Source organism: Schistocerca cancellata, chromosome 9, assembly GCF_023864275.1.
Source record: "Schistocerca cancellata isolate TAMUIC-IGC-003103 chromosome 9, iqSchCanc2.1, whole genome shotgun sequence".
Classification (NCBI taxonomy): Eukaryota; Metazoa; Arthropoda; class Insecta; order Orthoptera; family Acrididae; genus Schistocerca; species Schistocerca cancellata.
The window spans coordinates 328,905,393-328,924,721 of record NC_064634.1 but is presented as its reverse complement, the minus strand read 5'-3'; the positions used below and the strand labels follow the sequence as shown (position 1 = coordinate 328,924,721).

The following is a 19,329-nucleotide window of genomic DNA, read 5'->3' as shown; positions in this document are numbered from 1 at the left end:
TTTCTGTCCCTAGTACTATATGGGCGTTGTGATCGTTTATTAATGAGAGCAGTTCTGGGACCTTTCTATAGACGCTCCTGCAGTTTACTATTAGCACATTAATATTGTTATTCCCTGTTGCATTTTGCCTACTCCTATCTTGCCGCGTCTCAGGAGGCGTCTTGTCGGGCCTAGGGAGGGGATTCTCTAACCTAAAAAACCCGCATGTGCACTCCACACTTACTCCGCTACCCTTGTAGCCGCTTCCGGCGTGTAGTGCATGCCTGACCTATTCAGGGGGACCCTACATTTCTCCACCCGATAGCGGAGGTCGAGAAATTTGCACCCCAGATCTCCGCAGAATCGTCTGAGCCTCTGGTTTAAGCCTTCCACTCGGCTCCAAACCAGAGGACCGCGATCGGTTCTGGGAACGATACTACAAATAGTTAGCTCTGATTCCACCCCGCGAGCGAGGCTCTCCGCCTTCACCAATTCCGCCAACCGCCTGTACGAACTGAGGATGACCTCTGAACCCAGACGGCAGGAGTCATTGGTGCCGACATGAGCAACAATTTGCAGTCGGGTGCACCCAGTGCTCTCTATCGCCGCTGGTAGGGCCTCCTCCACATCTCGGATGAGACCCCCCCGGCAAGCAGACAGAGTGAACACTGGCCTTCTTCCCCGACCTTCTCGCTATTTCCCTAAGGGGCTCCATCACCCGCCTAACGTTGGAGCTCCCAATAACTAATAAACCCCTCCCCCCCGTGTGCCTGCTCGGACCTTGCTGAAGGAGCAGCCACATGTCCCCTCACAGGCAGAGCAGGCGATGCCACACGGCCAGCCTGCACATTGTCGAACCTAAGAGTTCTAAGCAGAAAGTGAAAGCACTTTTAACTGAAGTGAGCTCATAAAATAATCATTCCTGTACAATTTGCATCCCACAGTTCACAGCAATTTGTATGTAATCCTTTCTTTGTACCTGTTAGATGCAATGCACGTAAAAGAGCCTTTATATCTTGTTTAGTGGGGTCTTTGCAGTCCCATTCTCTTTAATATTGGACTTCAGCTCTTACTATTCTGGAAGTAACAGTTTGTATTTTCAACAAAGTTGTCAATCATCCAATCAGTAATAAATAGGTAGAATACATCAGTTTATTTTTCTGTAATTTCAGCACTTGCTTTTGGACCTGGCAAAACTTTTAGAATGTTCTTTGCCTTGATTTTAGAAGGAGGAGGAAGCAGTTCACTTATCCAAATAGTTTATTTTTTTCTACATAAAATTGGTAATCATCTTTGTTGTCTCCCCTCTTCAACCTCTTAATTGTTCAGAGTCAGTGCTGTGGTTTTCTTCTTCAATAACTTCCTCTTCAGACTCAGATTAACATGAATCAGATGATTCTTGTAATTTTTCTGACAATTCGCTCAATACTCTCATAGTCTTCAACACATACAATTAGATGGTCCCTGTGAAATGCCCTCTTTTTCTGGATTTCCACACCTTTAATGAGACCTAATGAAGCATGTTTTTATGAAAGTAACATATTGCAGCAAATCAATATCCAAGATTGTAAAAAGTAATAAAACTGATTCAATTCAAATATTGATTGTATCTAATATAAAGAAAGACTGCCTTGAGGCATAAGAAAAACAAAAATGTAGAAAATACCTAAATCACAAGGCATGTAGCAGCAAACACACCACAAATGCAACACTCATATTTCAAACAACAATAGCAACCAAACTGCTAAAAGCAAGAATTGCACAAATATAGTAATTGGTGACATCTGTTGAGAATAACAAATACATATCTAGATGTGGTCACAACTGTAATGCTAACTGTGATACAATAAGGAAACAATCTTGCGGTTAACTGCCACAAGCGCACCCATTGAAGGGGTGAATCAGTTTTACTGCACCGACCAAGTGAACACCCATAAATATGATAGTAATTTTGTCTGACTCTTAGATTTTATTGTTGTATGTTACATCTGAATAGCAGTTACAGTTATTCTTAATCTTTTTCATGATTTGAGATACAGGTTGTAGATTTGAATAGGTGTATAATAAAGTTTTCATCAGACTAATACTGAAAGCAGAATTTTTAAAAAGAAATCCCACAGGTAAAATTTTTTTGTGACAAAAGAAGTGATGTTTCCATTAATCAGTTTTGCAGTAGTGTTATAATACCATGTTAATTGCTGCCAACAAATGTTCTGTGCCTTTTGTAAATATTTCTTTGGATCAGGTATCTTCATTCCACTGCTCAGATGCGTGTTCTTCCTGCTATAATTTACACCATTGGCTTACGCAACATGAATATTTTGCACATTATCAGCTTTTCTTGTTCATATTTAACGTTAGTAGCAATATTACACAGCTGTTCAGGAAATCATTTTGTGGTGTCACTTTCTCCACTTGCACCATGAAATATCTGTGTACACTACTTTTAAGAAATATAGCTATACTTTGTCATAACTAAGTTACTTCCCAGTTCTGTCAGGTTTACAGTTCTTTTTGTTGAATAATAAAATTTCATTAAAAGGATTAGATTTTAACATGCTGCTTTTCATCTCACACCATCATGGCATTTGATCAATTACTAGTTTGTGAGTAACTATTGTGGGTGTGATAACTGCGTGTGACTATTCTATTCATGAATGTAATTTAATAACATACAACGGGGAATATAACCAGTACTGATGGGAAGCATGCATCAAGAGACACTTCTGGTGCAGCATGCCTCAGGAGACACACTGGAATAACCCACCTCCAGAAATCACAATATCCCTTTGTCCTCAATCTAAGGGTCTCCAAAACTTAGAGTAGGCTAAAAGTCTTGGCTCTAAATAAAGGAGTGACCTGTTCACCATGAAAAATCTTAGAGCTACTGATAAATTGACCTCTGGTTGGTCATTAGTATTAGACAAATGATTATAGTTTTATGGGACTCTTGATTGAAAAAGGTGACTGATGGTAACATTGTGTCTGTCAGTCATCTTATTCATCTCTGTGTAAGCAGCAGGCAATGTAAATGGACAGTTATTTCTTCTCCAATTATGAGGTATGTTATGTCATTCAATACCTGAAAGCTGAAGGAACAGTGCAGAAAAAATTCATTGTAGTGTGGTGAATAAATGTATGATGAAATAAAAGAAATTATTCAGATAGTGAAGGGTGACAAAAATTTAATAGTCATGGGTGACTGGAATTCGGTAGTAGGAAAAGGGAGAGAAGGAAATGTAGGTGAATATGGATTGGGGCTAAGAAATGCAAGAGGAAGCTGCCTGTTAGAATTTTGCACAGAACACAACTTAATCATAGCTAACACTTGGTTTAAGAATCATGAAAGAAGGTTGTATGTGGCTAAGCACAGATGGCTAGAGGACAAATGTAAAGATGTAGAGGCTTATCTCACTAGGGGTAAGATAGATACTGCCTACAGGAAAATTGAAGAGACCTTTGGAGAAGAGAGAACCACTTGTATGAATATCAAGAGCTCAGATGCAAACCCAGTTCTAAGCAAAGAAGGGAAAGCACAAAGGTGGAAGGAGTAGGTGTTGACATATGTGAAAATTACTGAACAATCAGTTTAATAAGCCACAGCTGCAAAATACTAACACAAATTCTTTACAGACGAATGGAAAAACTAGCAGAAGCCAACCTCGGGGAAGATCAGTTTGGATTCCGTAGAAATACTGGAACACGTGAGGCAATACTGACCTTACGACTTATCTTAGAAGAAAGATTAAGGAAAGCAAACCTATGTTTCTAGCATTTGTAGACTGGGAGAAAGCTTTTGACAATGTTGACTGGAATACTCTTTTTCAAATTCTAAAGGTGGCAGGGGTAAAATACAGGGAGCAAGGCTATTTACAATTTGTACAGAAACCAGATGGCAGTTATAAGAGTCGAGGGGTATGAAAGGGAAGCAGTGGTTGGGAAAGGAGTGAGACAGGGCTGTAGCCTCTCCCTGATGTTATTCAATCTGTATATTGAGCAAGCAGTAAAGGAAACAAAAGAAAAATTTGGGGTAGGTATTAAAATCCATGGAGAAGAAATAAAAACTTTGAGGTTCGCTGATGACATTGTCATTCTGTCAGAGTCAGCAAAGGACTTGGAAGAGTAGTTGAATGGAATGGACAGTGTCTTGAAAGGAGGATATAAGATGAACATCAACAAAAGCAAAACGAGGATAATGGATTGTAGTCGAATTTAGTTGGGTGATGCTGAGGGAATTAGATTAGGAAATGAGACACAAAGTAGTAAAGGAGTTTTGCTATTTGGTGAGCAAAATAACTGATGATGGTCAAAGTAGAGAGGATATAAAATGTAGACTGGTGATGGCAAGGAAAGCATTTAGAAGAAGAGAAATTTGTTAACATCGAGTATAGATTTAAGTGTCAGGAAGTCTTTTCTGAAAGTATTTGTATGGAGTGTAGCCATGTATGGAAGTGAAACATGGACGATAAATAGTTTGGACAAGAAGAGAATAGAAGCTTTCGAAATGTGGTGCTACAGAAGAATGCTGAAGATTAGATGGGTAGATCACATAACTAATGAGGAAGTATTGAATAGGATTGGGGAGAAGAGAAGTTTGTGGCACAACTTGACCAGAAGAAGGGATTGGTTGGTAGGACATGTTCTGAGGCTTCAAGGGATCACCAATTTAGTATTGGAGGGCAGAGTGGAGGGTAAAAATCGTAGGGGGAGACCAAGAGATGAATACACTAAGCAGATTTAGAAGGATGTAGGTTGCAGTAGGTACTGGGAAATGAAGCTTGCACAGAATGGAGTAGCATGGAGACCTGCATCGAACCAGTCTCAGGACTGAAGACAACAACAACAACAACAACAACAACAACAGTGTGGTATTTGTATGATGATGGGGTTGTATGACTTGTGTGGGAATGGTGCAGAGAATTCAAGGTTGGTAACGCAGACTGCACAGATGTGCTTGATGAAAGTGATCAAGAAAGACATTCAGACATAAGTGATAAACTTTCACAAAATTCATGTCTTAATTTCTGACCTTTCTAAAAATGTGACTAATTTCAAGCCTAGCTCTTTAACATTGTCACAGACGGCTTTGGTTCTTGTAAATTGTGTAGAGTGGGTACCAAAATGTCTAAGGTTCACAAAACAAAGAATGTGATCACCCTTGACAGCCTGGAACTGTATATGACATGCCTTACTGAGGCTGCCCAAGGCTACTACTGCAGCAGGTGATCACTACCCAACAGCAACGCCACCATGTTGAACAATCTTTTTCATGCAGCCACAGGACATTGTGTTATGACAAACTGTGTGCAATAGTCTGCAATATGTGCAACTTCACTCCTGATGTCCATGGTGATGTCCATCTTTGCAACCACGACACCATGCAGGGCAGTACAGATGGGCCCAGTGAAATGCCAAATGGACCACTCAGGATTGGCATCATGTTCTCTTCACCAGTGAGTGTCGTGTATGCCTTCAGCCAGACAATTGTCGGAGACATGTCTGGAGGCAACCCAGTCAGGTGAATTCCATAGCCACGCTGTCCATTGAGTACAGTGAGGTGGATGTTCCCTTCTGTTTTGGTGTGGCATTATGAGTATTAGAGGTATCAGTGTGTACAGCAATCTGGACTACCACCTGTCAAGATCTCACTGTAGATACAACATGCAATGTGTGGTTTTCATGAGCAATATAAAAAGGCAGAAATTATGTTTATGGCAATCTATATTCCAATTTACTGTAAATGGTCTGGAACTCTCAGAACCGAGGTGATGCAAAACTGTTTTGATGTATGTATTTCACGTAAGGCTCCTGGAAGTATTAACAGAATTGCTTTCATTTCTGATATGATTGTAGTGCACGATGCAGGATTGTAAGTAGTTTGAGAAGTTTTCACCATCCGCAAATCAGGATAATTTAGTTTCTTAAATTGTACTGCAGTATTTTATTGAAACCACATAACCTTTGTGGCAATATGTTAAATAGCACTGTCCTCCTTTAAGTCAGACTTTTCACTTACATCCACATTTCACAAGCTACCGTATGGTTGTATGGCAGTGGGTGCATAATGTACCATTGTGTCAATTTTTTTTAACTCTCACGATCGCATTTACTATATCCGTATGTCATGTTACCGATTATTGTATTAATGAACTACGACTTTCCAATTTTGGCTGAACTTGCTATGCACCATCAAAGAAATTGCATATGCTTTAGTCTATGACACACCAGAAACATGAATACATCTCTGCAGTTATATTTTTGAATATAAAATTTAGAATGAAGACAATTCAGCCTAATTCAAGGGGAGACAAACAGTTTTACATAATGGGAAACTTTAAATACAATCCATACAAATTTTAGTTCTGTCACTTGTTTTCATACTAACATTTAGTAAATGCAGCCATTTGGAGCCACATATTGGCAAGGGCAACAACTGTGCATGGCTAGATTTGTAAAGTAACCCTGTCTTGTGCTAACTCTACTGCTTGACACTGATCAGTACACTGCTTCACCCAACAGCCACAGCCACTCAGTGCATGCTGTTGACACTGCCAACACATATTGGTCTAGTTCAGAGAATTTATGAGATTACATGACATGCCAAACTTTTGAAACACATTTTGCTCTCCAGTTTCTTAAGAGCAGGTTTGTTGCTGTGTGTGATGAAAATTTTAGGATCATATCCATAACTTGCCATTTCAAGGCAGCCTCTGTCTTACAATGCCATGCAAAACTATCATACTGATAATGTCAAACCAAAGTTCTCATAGTTATCAGAACAAATCTTTGTACTTCAAAACATAGCTAAGTGCCCATTTTGTTTAACTATTTGTCAGTATGTATTTTGATGTGAAGTTATCCATCAGCAATAGAACACATAAATCATGCAGTTGTTATTTGATTGGTTTAAGGAAATACTCAGTACCTGAGTATTATTCACTAAATGTATAGTTCATTTTATAGGACTATGTACAAAATTGTGAGTAAGTTACTGCTTACCAACTGAGCTGAAATGCCTCCAAACACTATTCTAGGCCTGGAAATTATTTTGCCAACATTCTTCATATCCAAGTTAAATAAAAATCCTGCATTTACATAAGCATGTGCATTTTGAGCTCTAGGCATAATCTGAAAGCAGAATTTTATTAAAATGACATGTATATTACATAATGAGAAGCTAAAATTACATTTTATGTGCACATAACAGAGCTTTCAGACAATATGCTTGTAATTTACATTCAACAGCAGCTCTGCTTCAATTATATAAAACATTCAATGAGTTTTGGCCCCTACACCACACAAAGATCATAAACATGTGTGATTTGTCAGAATTGCTCATCACACTAGGATGGCCTTGAGACCAAAATAGGAACACCTTTAGTACATCAGTGGTCATATGATTAGATAATTTAAATGACATTATGACACTGCCCTCTGCTTACATTTATAATATCTCATTTGTCAAGTCATACCTGTTAGACAGTGACTGCACACAAATTCAATGGAGATATTCATAACTATGCAAAAAGGCAGCAATCTGACCTACATATGATTCAGTCCAGAACTACCTGCTACCAAAAAAGTGTTTTAAATATTGGGATACAAATGTATAATAATTTACCAAATGAAATCAAAGCAATAAAGAACCCAAGAGCCTTCACAAATAAGTTAAAAATCTCTTGGACCATTGCTTTTATGCAGTTCATTTTTTTGAAAGGTGTTAAAATTGTAAACAATTTTATGATAAATGTTCAATTAGGTCTGAAAATTATATGCTGTGCATGTCTATGAAATATACTGGATTATTATATATTGTGCATGTCTATCAAATACACTGGACTACTTTACTATTACATTTGTATTGGCTGTTTGTATTTTACAATACAACATTTGTATTTACTGTTTTGTTAAAGATAGCTAACTTCCTCATTGCAAAATAATGTAAAATCAATTTATTAAAAATTACTTGCAAATATGTTCTCTTGACCTGTCCAATATCATATGTACAACCTTACAATTCTATGATTTGTACTAACTGTTTTATTTAAGATAGATAATTTCCTTGCTACAAAATAATGTAAAAATCAATTTATAAAAATTACTTGTAAATAGCTCTCTTGACCTGTCCAGTATCATATGTACAGCTGTACAATACTATGATTGCCTGGATCAATAAAAATACAATACACAGTGGTTTCAGGATTTGTAAGCATTTTCTTCTGGTACTGCTTCCATACTCTCCATGAAAGAACCTGGTTGTAGTCTTCAGAAATCAAATTTGACACCAGTAACAAAGAAATTTCCCTCCTTTGTAGTACCATACTGTTAGGTACTAGTCACCTAATAGTTCTGGTTAAGGAAGTCCTTGCATGAGTGCTGATCTTGCAGACATTTACAAGGGTCTTATTAATGCAGATTACTTAAGCTGTCCTATTAAATTAGTGGCAGGAGAAGCATTTCTTCCTACAACTGAGGCAGTAGCCATAGCTGCTGGTTTTTGGTGTGACAAATTTACTACTAATTCTACAATGTGTGATTTAGCCTGTGTGTGTATAAACTGCATGTACCAGTGTGATGTTTAAGATTTATTCAATACACTTACATTTAGCTCAAAAAAAACTTTCACATCTCTGAAATTCTTTCATTGACAACTGTAGCCTGATATTTTGTTGTAGGAACAAATGAAGTACACAGAAATGAAATTTGAAACCTTCCCTTAGCTACAGCATTTTTATGATTAATACCTACATTTTGTTTCAATTATGCATCTTTACATGCTTGCCAGTACATGGTATTTTAATGACCTTTACAGGGTCACATAATTAAGGGTCACATCATTAAACATCAAGCACAAATGTATGGATTCGGGGAGATTCTTCTGTACTGTAAGACATTTGTTTCAATGAATGTTTCAAGGAAATCATTTGAGTTATTTTGTTTTTCGGTTCTAGTTCAAATTTAACCAGTAATCTAAGATTATACAGTGTTAAAAAGCATCAGAAACAGTTGATTTTTCAGGAATTGTAGTAACAGTGAACAAAGGAAAACAAATGAACCTTTCTTCTTTTGTTTTAGATATTTGGAAGGTGTTACAGTTCTGATGAGTGAGGCCAGATATTTTATCCAAATGACTTCTTCCTATCAGAAGCAATGGTTAAAACCAATTTCTGGACCAAAAGTACTCTTAAGTTTAGGTATTTAAGTAAATTCCAGAAAGCAAAGATTTAACAGTGAGCGCAGACATGAAAAATGCCTTCAACTGCTTGGAGGAGAACCTTAAAAAGTTATGGTTTCAATGCATCATTAGTTTTGTCTAAATCTTTGAAACCTTCTAATCTCTCTGTCTGAACTGTTCATATCCATGTTTCACTTCCATACATGGCTACACTCCATAAAAATACTTTCAGAAAAGGCTTCCTGACAGATTTATACTGCATGTTAAATTTCTCTTCTTCAGAAACACTTTCATTGCCATCGCAAGTCTAGCTTTTCTATCCTCCCTACTTCAACAATCAGCAGCTATTTTGCTTTCCAAATAGCAGAACTCTTACTACTTAAAGCATTTTATTTCTTAAACTAATTCCCTCAGCATTGCCCGATTTAATTTGACTCTTTCATTACCCTCATTTTGCTTTTGTTAATGTTTGTCTTATATCCTCCTTTTAAGACACTGTCCATTCTTTTCAACTGCTCTTCCAGATCCTTTGCTGTGTGTGTGTGTGTGTGTGTGTGTGTGTGTGTGTGTGTGTGTGTGTGTGTGTGTGTGTCAAAATTACAGTTGTGTCTATAAACCTCAAAGTTTTTATTTCCTCTCCATGGATCTTAATACCTTCTCCAAACTTTTATTTTGTTTCTTTTACTGCTTGCTCAATAGACAGACTGAATAACATTGGGGATAGCCTACAACCCTGTCTCACTCCCTTCCCAACCACTGCTTCCATGTCATGCTCCTCAACTCATAATTGCCATCTAGTTTCTGTACAAATCATAAATAGCCTTTTGCTCCCTGCACGTGCCATATGATATTGAAAACTCACCTTGTATGTTTTCAAGAAATAGTTATTATCATAGGGCTGCAAAGTAATGCTCTTTATAATCTTCTGCTTCATGTCAACTTCCAAATACTCCAGTGGACTGACAGTAGTCTGTGCTCCAGTCTTGTCAACTATGAAGACAAGTTGAAACATTAACAGTTCTTGTCTATTTATTAAAATAAAACTACTTAATTTCTGAACATTTGTTTGTCACACTGAGTAACATTTTAAACAGTTTTGGAGTTGTTAATAAAAATAGCATGAATTTTACACTAAGTTTAATGTATGATGTGCACCTACTTATATCTATTTTTGCATCAACAGCCTCCAACATCACGAAAATATCTGATGGAAATTCTGGGTGCTCATGTTTTAATATGAGATTTCCAGCAATAGTTCCAGCCTGAAACAGATAAACCAACATTAACATTCCTGTACTTCTGCAAATAGTAGTTGGCACAAAGGTTACCATTCTTACATTTCGGACTGGAACATTTGCAACCAAATCTATATGATCTGCCAACACTTTAGTGTAGCTGAAGTTTTTATTAGTCTTTGAAATATTGTAAAATAATTCCATAGCTTCTGTTAGAGTCATGTTTCCTCCAATAATCAGTTGAGAATTGATGCTGTGTCCTTTGAGCTCCGAGACATCGCTAATGTCTATGAATATTTCAATGTCAGGATCTCTCCGATACACACCTGTAAATTAAGATACCTGAAATGTAAATTCTAAGTATTGCTGTGAAGTTCAACTAATACACTTGAGGTCTTTGTGATGTTACTATAATTTAGATCAGACATTTTGAATTTGATTTAAAATTGCAAATGTCAGTTGTTTGACATAGCTGCATTTTGGTAGTTATTTTTACTGTACTTCATACATTGTCCACCATTGGCAGTATCTATACTGCCAGAGACTAATACTTAACTATAGAGCCATTTCATGGTTGTGTATGTTTTTTTATGTGATTATCATGTGACTTGGCTTATACATATTGCTCTTTAGTGTATGCCAATTGTGATATTTTGTGATTATGCAGTAATACATGTTCTATATGTATGAATATATTCAGAAAAAATACCATGTGCTGATTGGTTTTACAAAGTTCCCATTGGCAGTGGCCATACAATTAAGAATTATTTGAGTTGCACATTATCTAATGCTACTTTTAATTTGTATAGTTTCTCCTAGAAGAACAAAGAAATGACATTTAAGAATCCTAGTGAAATGACTTTAGAGTGTGTTCATTTAAAATACTGGGATGTTTCATTACTATGTGAAAATTTCTATTTCTCAAAATTTTTAGTAAGTCACCTCTTCAGCAATACATAGAACTAATAGGTACTTTATCAAGTCAGTGGCTGTGTAGTTTTATTCCTGCAAGTGTGTTTCAAATAAAGATAGGTTCACATCATTCATATTCAGATGTTTTTTAAAGTTTTTGTAAATTTCGTCCAGTCCTGTGAAAACTTTTTGATTTACCACATTTTCACTTATGAACACCTGAACATTCAAATTTATCAGGCTGTTCTATGCTGTTATCACAGTGTGCCTTGCGATCAGTGTGTTTTGCGTTTTGAGAACTTTTTGGTTGGTTTTCAGAAGCACAATTCTGTTTTATCAGACTTTTCCCAAATATGTTACAACAGTAAGTTCCGCATTTTTTCAATAATTTCTTAAGGTACATCTATTCCTATACTGTGCAAATCACTGAGGTAAGGGGTATGATGAATTTTTCTTGTTCCATTCATGCATGGAACTTTGAAAGAACAATTGTTTGAATGCCTCTGTGTGCTTGCAGTAATTATTCTAATGTGATCTTCACAATCCCTATGGAAGTGATACATAGGGGGTATATTCCTAGAGTAATTATTTTAAGCTGGTTCTTGAAACTTTATTAACAGGCTTTCTAGGGATAGTTTACACCTATATTTAAGACTCTTCCAGTTCAGTTCCTTCATCTCTATTGCTCTCCTGCAGATTAAACAAACCTGTGACCATTTGCACCCCCTGTTAGTCTTATCTGGTATAGGTCCCACACATTTTAGCAATATTCTAGAATCAGTTGTATGAGTGATTTGCAAACAATCTCCTTTGTAGACAGACTGCAGATCAGAGTATTCTACTAATAAACTGAAGTCTACCACCTACTTAATCCATGACAATGTGTATTGTTATTTTATTTCATATCCCTACCATGTGTTAACACCCAGCTATTTGTATGAGTTGTTTCATTCTAATGGTGACATATTAATCATAGGATACTACACTTTTTAGTTTTGTGAACTTCAAAATTTGCATTTCTAAACATTTAAAGCATGTTCCCAATCTGTGCACCATTTCAACAGCTTATAAATATGAGACTGAATATTTATGCAGCTTCTTTCAGGTAGTACATTATAGATAAATATCATCTTCAAGAAACCTTGTTTTATTATTAATATTGTCTGCAAGGTCATTAATATACAACAAAAAGCAAGAGTAAACAACACTTACCTGGGACACACCTGAAGTTACTTCTACCTCTGACACTGAATCCTGTAATCTTACCCTCCCTCATTTCATTTGTTTATTGTCACTCATTTCAAGATGAAAGCTTTTAATAAGCTTCAAGAGTAGTAAGATTTACAACAAACATTTTTAATATCTTCTTTTCTCACAGTTCACTCCAGTTTTTCCACATCTAGGGGTCAATTCTTGAGGTTGAAATTTTTGGTATTGTAGGTTCAAAATGACGTGAGAATTACTGAAGAATTGCCTGTTTTTATCTTTTTATTTTTTCACATTTTTATAGTCCATACTGGCCATACAATTTCCACTTCATTATCAAAAATTACACTGTTATTGACAAACATAAAAACATCTGTTCATATCAGATGTGTGCCCAGTACTACTTCATTCTGTGGTACTAAGAATATTCGAAGGAGTTCACAAACTTTGTTTTCTATTGATCTATACCATTATTTTAGAAATCAATCCATGAAATTTAATAATTAGTGTCAGATTGTGTAATTAATAATAGGAATTTTAAGTGTGAATATTTCGATATTTCAAATGTTTCAAAGGCAGAGTAATTTTAACTGTACATACGGAGTTAGTACATATCGATTGTAACAAAGAAAAAGTTATTTATATTTACACATTTTAGCCTGAAATATAATGTATTATATACAATATCATATGAAATTATTTTAGTTAAACTGCTGAGATAACATTAACCTTTTTAAAAGGTAAAGTATTTTGGTATCAATAACTTCAGCTGAATAAAGGTAACGTTAGAGGAGGGTGTTCCTTTACACTCTCCATCCAAGGTAACATGTTGCATCCTCCCTACCAAAAAGACCTCAGCCCAGTCACAAATTCCACTTTATTCCCCCTTATGCTCATACTTTTGACAATAAGTGTAAGTGTGGTATGAAAATACTTTTTGGAAGTCAAGAAATACAGCATGTACCTGAATGCCTTGGACCAAAGCTTTCCGTATGTCATGTGAAGAAAGTGCAAGTTTGTTTTTGCAATCAATGCTGGTTGGCATTTTGGTGGTCATTATGTTCAAGATACCTCATTATGTTTAACTCAGAATGATTCAACAACAGATTCATGTCAAGGATATTGGATGGTAGTTTTGTTGATCACTTTTACTGTTCTTCTTTCAGACAGGTGTGTCCTGTGATTTTTCCCAAGAAATTGGCATGATTTGAGTTATCTAGGATAGATTATAGTTGGAAGAGGGCCTAAATCAGCTGCAAATCCAGTATAGACTAACAGGAATTCCATCTAGCCCTGGAGCTTCATTTAATTTGAATGATTTCAGCTGGTTCTAACCATCACTGACACTAGTACTTATTTCATTCATCTTTTCAGTGGTTACAAGAATTAAATGGGGGGAAATATTCAGGGTTTTCTGTTGTAAAGGAATATTTAAAAACTTAAGCATTACAGACTTTGCTTTGCTACCTTCAACTTCAGTTCCTGTCTCATCTTTAGTAAATCATTATTTGTCCACAGAGGTCCAAAAATTTTTCATTGGTATATTTTGAAGTGTTACATGTAAGGAAGTCTTGTAATAAGTAAAATTACAAACATAGAAGAAATTAGTAACACATTAAAATACAGGTAAATTTTGTAATAGAGATCACTAATAATGGGTGACACCCAGTAGTAGTTCAGTAGAATAAACCCCTACCAAGCAACTTGTGACATCTCTGGAGCAGAGCTCCCTAACTTTGTGACTTTTGCTTCTTTGGATTTCTTTGTTCTAGTCTTCTCTTTCGGCATGTAACTCTTACTGCTGCCATATTTGTCATGTACCAGTGATTAATAAATGCATATTCGATATTTATTGTGTGTTGTCTCCAACTGATTCCACATAATAACCACAGTGGTGATTGACACCATCATTATCTCATCGAGTTATTTTGTGCTTGTTTTCATAATTTAAGAACTTCTTGTGCCAGCCTACATTGTTTATGCCACAATGTCTTTTGGTCCAAGTGTAACAGGCTCCATTAACTGTGCTTGCAACCATGAGTGGACAAGTGTACCTACTTAAGATTTGGTTAAAAGTGAACAATTATTTATGCCCAGCCATGCAGTGTCCACCTAACCTTACCTGGCACAACATGGCCACCGCCTAGCATGGCAGCACAACAGCCACAACATGGACAGTGCACACTGCCTAACGACAAAGTTGACGACCTGCCAGTTAAAGATATTGTGGTTTAATCTATGTCATCTTCGGGATGGTTTGATGTGCTGACAAAGATCCAGAACTGTGATTAACGTTTCTATGCCTGGTGTAGCACATTCTCATATGAATAGTGTCGCACCACCTCACCCCAGATGGCCATTACACCCATACTGTGTTCTTTGTCGGGCTTGCAGATTGGACAAACTGTGACATCTTGTATGCCCGCTCCCTGTGCACCATGTGCTGCAAGTGGCCACTGCCCCACGCAGGCCTCGGGTGACTCACTGTTCACCACTACTGCACTTCCTAAGGCATCCTCCTGTGTTTGCACTGATCTCCATCTGCTGGTACTGCCCCAACATGTGTCACCTGGCAGGTGTCTTGAGCTACCTGTTTTGCAGAAATGTAACCCAAAGACTTAGTTTGCCTTAGTGGATAACCTACTGGACATCCACAGCATTTTGGACGACACCCGTTTTGTCTGCCTGGTGAGCCACCTCCACACTCGTATGAGCCTCATCAATGACTTGCTTCACTTACTGCCTGCCTCGCACAAATATTTGACAATGAAAGCACTGCTTACCCAGCATCTTTCTCACTCTCTGGTGGAAGCGATCCACCACATTATTCATGAAGAGCACCTTGACGACCACACTCCTACGCAGCTTTGGCAGCACCTACGTGCATTAACTGATGGTTAAACATTACGTGACATTGGATCATGACGATATCTTTGGATCTGCAATGTTGTCGACCATCTCAAGTCATTGACCCACTAGAGGTTTGTTTATGCGTGGTGGATCAGGCTTTTGCTATCATTTGTCACCAACACTGCATGTCACAAATGCCATCTCCATCACCCTCAAGTGGCATGCCTGTACCTCCAGTTTTGCACTCTGCTGGCAGAGGCCAGTGCACTGACCGCAGTGCCTCGGTTGCCAATCAGGAGCTGCCACCTAGCAGCCTACAGAAGGTACTGCCAACAGGCTGCCAACCATGCGCGAGCAGCAACCCGATTGGCTACTGGCCCTGACGCAGTCAGCTACGGTCCCCTCCCACACCACATCACCCTGCCAACCGGCCTACCATTGTGCTGGTTCCATGCTTCTTACAGGGACTCCGCCCGCAATCCTCCCACCTTGTGCGTACTAAAATGAGACCGGCAGGCACATTTAGGTGCCATGTACCACCAAGTTCCTTCACGGCATCTATAGTCCAATGCTGCACCACTCACTCACTCCAGCGACAACACCTCTATGCCAGACATGTCAACTGGCATCTGCTTTCTCGTCGATTCTGGTGCCAATGTTAGCATAATCCTGGCCAAGTACGCTGCTGATGCACTATCACCTCCTACCCTTGCCTTGATCACTGCCATTTATTCTTTTGCAGTCCATGGCTCCATCAAGATCACTTCACCTATAACCGGTTCACACTTACCCTTGGAGCTTCCACATTGCTGACATGGATGAACCTGTGATCGAGTTGGATTTTCTACACCATTATGAACTTTCACCAGACCTGAAGGCCACCGCACTCCACCACGTGTCTGGCTCTACAGTTCCGTGCTCACACAAGTTCAGCAAGACTTCACACACTGCCTCCTTTGCTATGCTTTCCACAAGTGCATCCCTGGTCAAGTGCATTACTAAATGGCTCTCTAACCTGTCCAACATGTGATCACAAATCAGTGAACTCCACAACAAGAGTGACATCCTATACACCTGCATCGCCTCTCTGCTGAACTGTCACATGCATGGCATACCACACACCGCCTATCTTCATAACTGCAACGAGGCAGTCCATCACACACCTCTACAGTGTCTTCTCACCAATCTGCTTCTGTGTTGGGCATTCCACCTCCTGTTTCTCACCATCACAGATGAATCTACAAGATGCATCTGCCTGCTCCACTCCTACATCGCTTCTTCCATTGCTGACTTCAGCCGATGCCCCAACTATGCTGCCCTGGTTCACCAAGCACAGTGAACTGACATTGCCTCTTAACCCATATTGCTCACCTTCCTATGCAAATATCAGCCATTAGTAATGGCACTTGTCATAGGATTCACACCACCAGCAGCCTACCTGTTCATTGTAAGGACAGATGCCTTAATACTGCCAAACTTCTGCGTGTTAAGGAGACCATTCAGGATCTGTCGGCTTTGGGCATCATCCACCCCTCCAATAGCAACTGGTGTTCACCTATTCACCTTGTTTCCAACAAGGATGGCAGCTTATGCATGCCAACAGCAATATAAGACGATAGACAATTCATTCCCCCTCCTTTCCCTTAATAACCCAGTCATGTATATGCCCAGTCAAATCAGCCCTGATATTTGTAATTTTATTTTGTTGAAACAGTGTCTATATAAATAGATTTCTTTTATGGTTTGATCACATAAGCAATATGTTATATTCATACAGGAACACCTTAATGTCATACCAGTTATGTTTGATTTTATTTAATTACTGATAACAATTAACTGTTGTCTTCTAGCATGGGACACTTATCAGTTAACTGCTTGTAATTTAACGTCCAACAGCAGAGAGAAAATTTCTTGAGTTCACTATATTTTTGGCACTAAGCACAGGGTGACCTTATTGATGATTTTTACATTTTATCTTATGTCCCAAAATAATTTGTAGAGTTCACAACAATATGGGACCTGGAATAATGCCTTGTGGTACTCTGATACCAAATTTGTTTTGTTGTTGGAAGGAGCCGACATTAGTCCTACAATCTACATTCTGGTTTGTAGGTATGATTCAAACAATTTTTCCACTTTCCCCTTTAATACCTAATGCATCTAATTTTTCTAAATGAATGTGATGACTGACACTATAAAATGCCTTTGAGATATCTAAATTTACTATTTCAATATTGCCTTTCTTTAGGTTCCTGATTATTTGTTCAGCGTAGCACATCACTACAGTTTCTGTATTCTTTCCTGCCTGGAAACCATACTGATTATTGTTTAGCAAATTATTTTAATTTAGATATTAGTTGAGTCTGTATTTTAATTTTTCTAATATTTTGTAAAATGCTGGATAGAGTGATAATGGCCAATAGTTTTCTATCATACATTTTTCACCATTTTAAAATAATGCCTTCACTTTTGAGATTTTCAGACTTTCGAGAAACATTCCTTCACTAAATGGTAAGTTAGCTGTGTGTGCTAAGGGCCTTGCAATTTGTGGAGCTATCATTGTTATGACAAACACTGGCTCCTCACCTATTTCCAATATCTTAAATTTCAAGCTTTTTCTCTTAAAACTTCATGTTTATTGGCTCTACCCTCAGACTAGAAGTAGCTTTTGAAATTTCTGGTTTTCCCTTATTGGTAAATTTATGACTAAGTAGCATTTTTGAAATTGTTTACATCATTTGGTGAATCTTGTTCTTTAATGTTGACATTGTGTGTTTTTCAAAATGATGTCCTGGTCTTTGTATATCTTATCTGTTTCAGCCTTCACAATACCCCATATAGTTTTTGTTTTCTTAAGACAGTTATAGCTCTATTATAAGGAAGCAATGCAATTTTTATAGGAATGAAGTGCCATGGAAATCTGTACTGCCAGGCTATGTTACATAATATTGTCCACACTTAGGATATATCTCATATGTTTCATTACGAACTTCTCCTGTGTTTCTTTAAAGCATTTATTGAATTAAATTAAGTTAGTGAAATGTCAACAGTTTCACTCATTTGGAATGACATGACCACGTTATGAAATCTAACTTTAACATCTTGACAGTTAGCTGATAAAATTTTTCAGTTTCTTTAATGTGTAAATGGTCTAGTTCCATTTTAGATTATAATATATAAAATCACTGAACATATTATTGGCCTATCATTCTCTATTCTTGATTTTGACATTTTGCCAAAGTAAAAGGTATGTGACAATTTATTGTCTTACTGTCTAAGATGATGAATTTTACCAGTTCTTATATATTCTGTGCTACAATATGTATGTACTTAAGATAACCACAACAGAATTTTATTTGTAACATTACCATACTGAAAATGTAATAGGTCATGCCAAAGGGACAAAATTGTTATTTATGTTTGTACATGTGGAGCACTATGAGTCATCAATGCACAGCACAGCACAGCACAGCACCTTTCAGGTCTGTGTGTGGTTTGGGCGAACTAGTAACTATTTAACAGAAGAACGTCCATTGCAGGCATGGGGGAGGGGAGGAAGAGAAATTTTGTGGGATTTAAAACTTAGTTTCATCTAAATGTGTTGCTCCACTAACTAACTGATTCATACAGTTTTGCACATAAAATTTACTTACCATGACCTGTGTTACCAGCTACAAGCATGTAGTTTTTATTCGATTTGCTCTCCAGTATACTGAAAATACTGTTGATTGTTTCAACTTTGTACCATTCCGTTGAATGCAGCTCTACGTGTAATGATGAGGGCACTGTTTGTTGAGTGCAGACCCCATTTTCGACAGTGCAAAGTTTCTTGCATGGTTTTCCATTCTTTTTGCAAATTTTTTCTGCAAAGTCCTGCAACAAAGGAATTTTATTGGGAACTACATTCTGTGAGCTGTACATTTGATTTACTATGTGAAATATGATTATAATCCTGTATAAATCCATCAAGCA

The 19,329-nt window shown here is 37.5% G+C and overlaps 1 protein-coding gene across 1 annotated transcript in view; it reads right to left on the bottom strand.

Moving 5' to 3' along the window:
• The window catches only part of LOC126100259 (uncharacterized), a 141,598-nt gene that overhangs the window by 63,300 nt on the left and 58,969 nt on the right, over positions 1-19,329 (bottom strand). The window contains exons 6-10 of the mRNA XM_049910847.1: positions 19,011-19,230; positions 10,492-10,715; positions 10,314-10,416; positions 10,017-10,144; positions 6,979-7,107 (exon numbers count right to left, since the gene is read on the bottom strand). Of these exons, the coding sequence (XP_049766804.1) occupies positions 6,979-7,107; positions 10,017-10,144; positions 10,314-10,416; positions 10,492-10,715; positions 19,011-19,230 (804 nt within the window). The remainder of the gene's footprint in view (positions 1-6,978; positions 7,108-10,016; positions 10,145-10,313; positions 10,417-10,491; positions 10,716-19,010; positions 19,231-19,329) is intronic.